At 55.9% G+C, this 3,636-nt stretch overlaps 1 protein-coding gene across 1 annotated transcript in view; it reads right to left on the minus strand.

Moving 5' to 3' along the window:
• The window catches only part of NLRC3 (NLR family, CARD domain containing 3), a gene marked incomplete at its 5' end in the record, with an annotated part of 8,906 nt that extends 7,497 nt beyond the window's left edge, over window positions 1-1,409 (minus strand). Inside the window, 3 exons of the mRNA XM_009070660.1 lie at window positions 1-607; window positions 1,154-1,307; window positions 1,378-1,409. The exon at window positions 1-607 is cut by the window's left edge and continues 1,125 nt beyond it. Of these exons, the coding sequence (XP_009068908.1) occupies window positions 1-607; window positions 1,154-1,307; window positions 1,378-1,409 (793 nt within the window). The remainder of the gene's footprint in view (window positions 608-1,153; window positions 1,308-1,377) is intronic.
• Between the last annotated feature and the right edge of the window lie 2,227 nt (window positions 1,410-3,636).

Consider the following 3,636-nt stretch of genomic DNA (forward strand, 5'->3'; position numbering starts at 1 on the left):
ACAGAAGCCTCCTGCAGCAGGTTGCCCCGTATGATGTTGGTGATCAGGTTGTCCACCTGGATCTCCTTTTTGGGATCGGTGCAGACCACCGCGTTGGAAAAATCCAAGGGAGTCTTGAACTCATCCAAGCCGTCGAGGATGAGCAGTGTCCTGGCAGCTCCTGCCGCGATGCAGTTGGGCTCGGTGATGTGAGGGAATGCTGAGCAGATGAGTCTCTCTGCAGAGAGCTTCTCGTAGGTGTTGAGCTCCCTGAAGGTCAGGGGCAGCACAAACATGATGTCCCTGTTAATCTCCCCCTTTGCCCAAGTGCAAACAAACAGCTTCACCAGTGTGCTTTTGCCAATCCCAGCCACTCCAACCGTAACAGAGATCCGAGGTGGGATGCTGACCTTGGAGAGAGGCAGGAAGAGCTTCTCCAGAGGGATGCTCTTGGGCACGTTTCGTAGGCCTTTGGTGGTTTCAATCTGCAGAATGTCGTGCTCCTTCTGCTGGGTGTCTGTCAGGCCTTCCACCAGCAGCAGGTTAGTGAGGCGCTGCAGGGCACCTGGCTCCAAGCCATTCCCATAGGAGCTTTGGAGGCTCTCCAGGTGCTTCTGCACCATGGGATCTGCACAGAGAAATGAAACGGGGGGTGAGGAGATGCATGGTAACCACAAATACAAAGGAGAGAAGCTGCTTCACTTTTCTGCCGTGCCCATGCAGAGTGGAAACTGCATGGAGCCCTTATGGGGGGACAGGAAGGTATGGCCCAGAGGGTACTAATAGCCTTAAATTCCCCTGAGCAGCCTCACCCATCAGTCCAGGAGCCCATTTAAGCTCAGCCCTGGGCCTTCAGCCCCTGTGTTATAGTACCTTGCTGGGAGTGACTGGTGTGGCTGGATATTGAGGCTATTCAGGACTCCTTGGGCTGCCCAGAGAGGTGTTCTGAGGGCAGTGAGGGGCCTGGAGGAAGGTCTCTCAGACCTGGCAGAGAGCCCTTGTCACCCCCTTGTTTTGTCCTTCCCCAGCAGAGACCCTGAGATGACACCAGCACTTGCACAGCCACTCCCACAGGAGCAGCCAACACTGCCCAGGTCTGTGCATGTCTCCACCAAGTGCCCACAGCCAGGCCACATCTGCAGACCCCCACGTAGGTCCTCAGTGGGCTGCCTACCATAGACAGTGATGTGGAGGTAGAGCTGGGAATTGGTGGTCTCGATGAAGGTCTGCAGGGACTGGGAGGCGTAGCTGCCCTTGCCAGCCAGGACATCCACCACTGCCCTCACCTGCTCGGGCAGGGACTTGGCCTCCTGCACCTGCCTCCTCTGCTGTCAGCAGGTCCAAGCTCTGCAGGTGGCAGATGATCTCCTCCAGGAACTGCAGCGAGATGGACCTCACCAGCTGCTTGCGGTAGCGGTTGATCCAAACCTCTGGGAGAAGACAGTGGGACAGTTGGGTCTTGGTCAAGCCCTGGGCACGTTACGGAGGGGCAGTGGGGAAGGCAGCAGTGGGGCACTCTCTCTGGAGCTCTCCAGAGTGACCTGCACAAGTCCTCCTTGGGGTGATGTCCCAAAGCCACAGCAACTGTTTGGTTTGGAGCTGCTAGGTCAAGGCAGCAGCTGTTAAAATTGGAATCAAAGACATTGAAGGATACAATCATGAAATGGCATTTTCTCCTGGAAGCCAAGCCCAGGCGGAGAAAAAAGTCTGAGCCAGATCATGTCTCTGCAGGGACAGCTGTTCCCCCTGTGCCAGCACAGCGTTCCCCAAGCCCTCGGGCCAGGAACTGCTGTCAACCTTGGCACCCCACCTTGTCCCATTGTCTGATCCAAAACTGCCCCCGAGATGATGGATCTCCAGCTGTCCAGCCACCACTCACCTTCCATCAGAGGCCTCCTGTGACATGGATCCCTGGGTGAGGAGTGCTGTGTGGGCAGCAGCACCACTGTCCCATGGACTGCCCCGTGTTCCCTGGCTGGCTCACAGCATCACCTGGGGCTCCTCAGCCTGTATCCATAGTCCTGGTGGAAGAGGAGAAGCATCAGGAGCAGTGTGGAAGTGAGCCCTCCCTGAGCTAACATGGTGCTGTGGTTGAACTAAGGTCCATTCAACAGCTGTTGGCTAAGACCAGAGTCTCTGGCACTGTGGGCCTGGCAGGGGCAGAGCTGGGACCATCCCACTGCAGCATCTTTGTCCAGACCTTATGTGCCACAAACTTGGTGCCTTCACCACCTTCCTCGGGCAGAGTGATTGCATTAATTGCCCTGATGATGACCCTGTGCCACCTGTGGGTCGCCTGAGTGTCACCACTGTCACCAGAGGAAGAACACAGCTGTGAAATGCAAGTGTATTCTCCTCTGCCTTGTGAAGGAAGTTATGGGGCAGCAGGCAGAGCAATGAAGAGCCTGGTTTGGTTTCAAACCCACCTTGCCACCATCCAGAGCCTCTGTCAGGGCTTACTGAGCATGGCCAACACCACATCCTGTTGCAGAGCTCTGAAGATGCTCCACTTTCGTCAGCACTGGTGAATCATTGCCCAGGAAGGAGCATCTACCTGCTGCCTCCCCCTCAGCTGCTGCCAAACCGCATGGAGGGTTTGGTGTTTTAGTTTTAAGAAGTGTATCTGCTCTGTCCTGTTGTTCTTTGAGCAGAGGTGGAGAGGGAAACACTTCCATGCCTGAGAGTGCTCTGAGCTTCACCTGTGCTAGCAGGCAGCACTGTTCCATGGTCTCCACCAGCCCCAGTCACCCCCAGGTGCTGGCCATGTCCAGATGGGGATGTCTCAGCCCCAGAGGCTGATCATGGCAGCAATGTGCAGTGTCCCAGTGCCTTAGCCTGTGTTCTGGCACAGCATCTTTCCTCCTCTCCACCCGCTCTACAGGATGATCCATGTGGTCACCTCTGTGCCTGTTGGTCAGAGGCACTGCCAGGACCCTGCCCACCTCTCCTTTGCCAAACCACTCCTGAGAGGAACATGGGCACTATGGGAGCTTTGCAGCCTCAGCAGCAGGCACAGGTGACTCTTGCTTTCTTTGGTCTGACCCAGCCTCTTCCAGGGAGAAACCACAGATGTAGCTTGACCAGGAAAACTTGATGGAGTTTCTGGTCCATGGTGCAAGGTCAAGGTGCTGGGAACATCTCTCATCTTCCTGCCCAGGGACCCATGCTGAGGTTTATTTCTCTCATCAGGATTGCAAACCCAGCTGTGTGGATTGTGGCAGAGCTGCAGGAGGGACCAGACATGGCATGTCCCACCATCCCTCATGGACCCACTGCTGGATCTCTCATCAAGACCCCTTTGTGGCACATCTTGTGGAGTGGGGTGAGTGACAGAGGTGGCAAAACACCAGCTCATCCCCACTTGCCCCAGGACAAGCCCTGCTAAGGGTGAGGGTGCTGCTGGAGCTGGGTCTGATGATGGAGCCCAAGTCCTTCTGCTCTGCCCCCAGCAGTGTCAGAGGTCCACACGCCCCTGGCAGTGGTGCTGGTCCCACTTTCCTCCATACAGTGCTTCGGCAGCTGCTCTTGCTCTTCACCCCCCAGGCAGTGACTCGGTCAATTAAGATACTATGAATTAAAGGAGTGAGCAATTCACAGCAAAATGGTCACCCTTTGATGTCTACTTGTCTCTAACAGGCCTGGAAAGTTCAATTACGT

Source organism: Acanthisitta chloris, unplaced genomic scaffold (genome assembly GCF_000695815.1).
Source record: "Acanthisitta chloris isolate BGI_N310 unplaced genomic scaffold, ASM69581v1 scaffold24042, whole genome shotgun sequence".
In the NCBI taxonomy this organism is placed as follows: Eukaryota; Metazoa; Chordata; class Aves; order Passeriformes; family Acanthisittidae; genus Acanthisitta; species Acanthisitta chloris.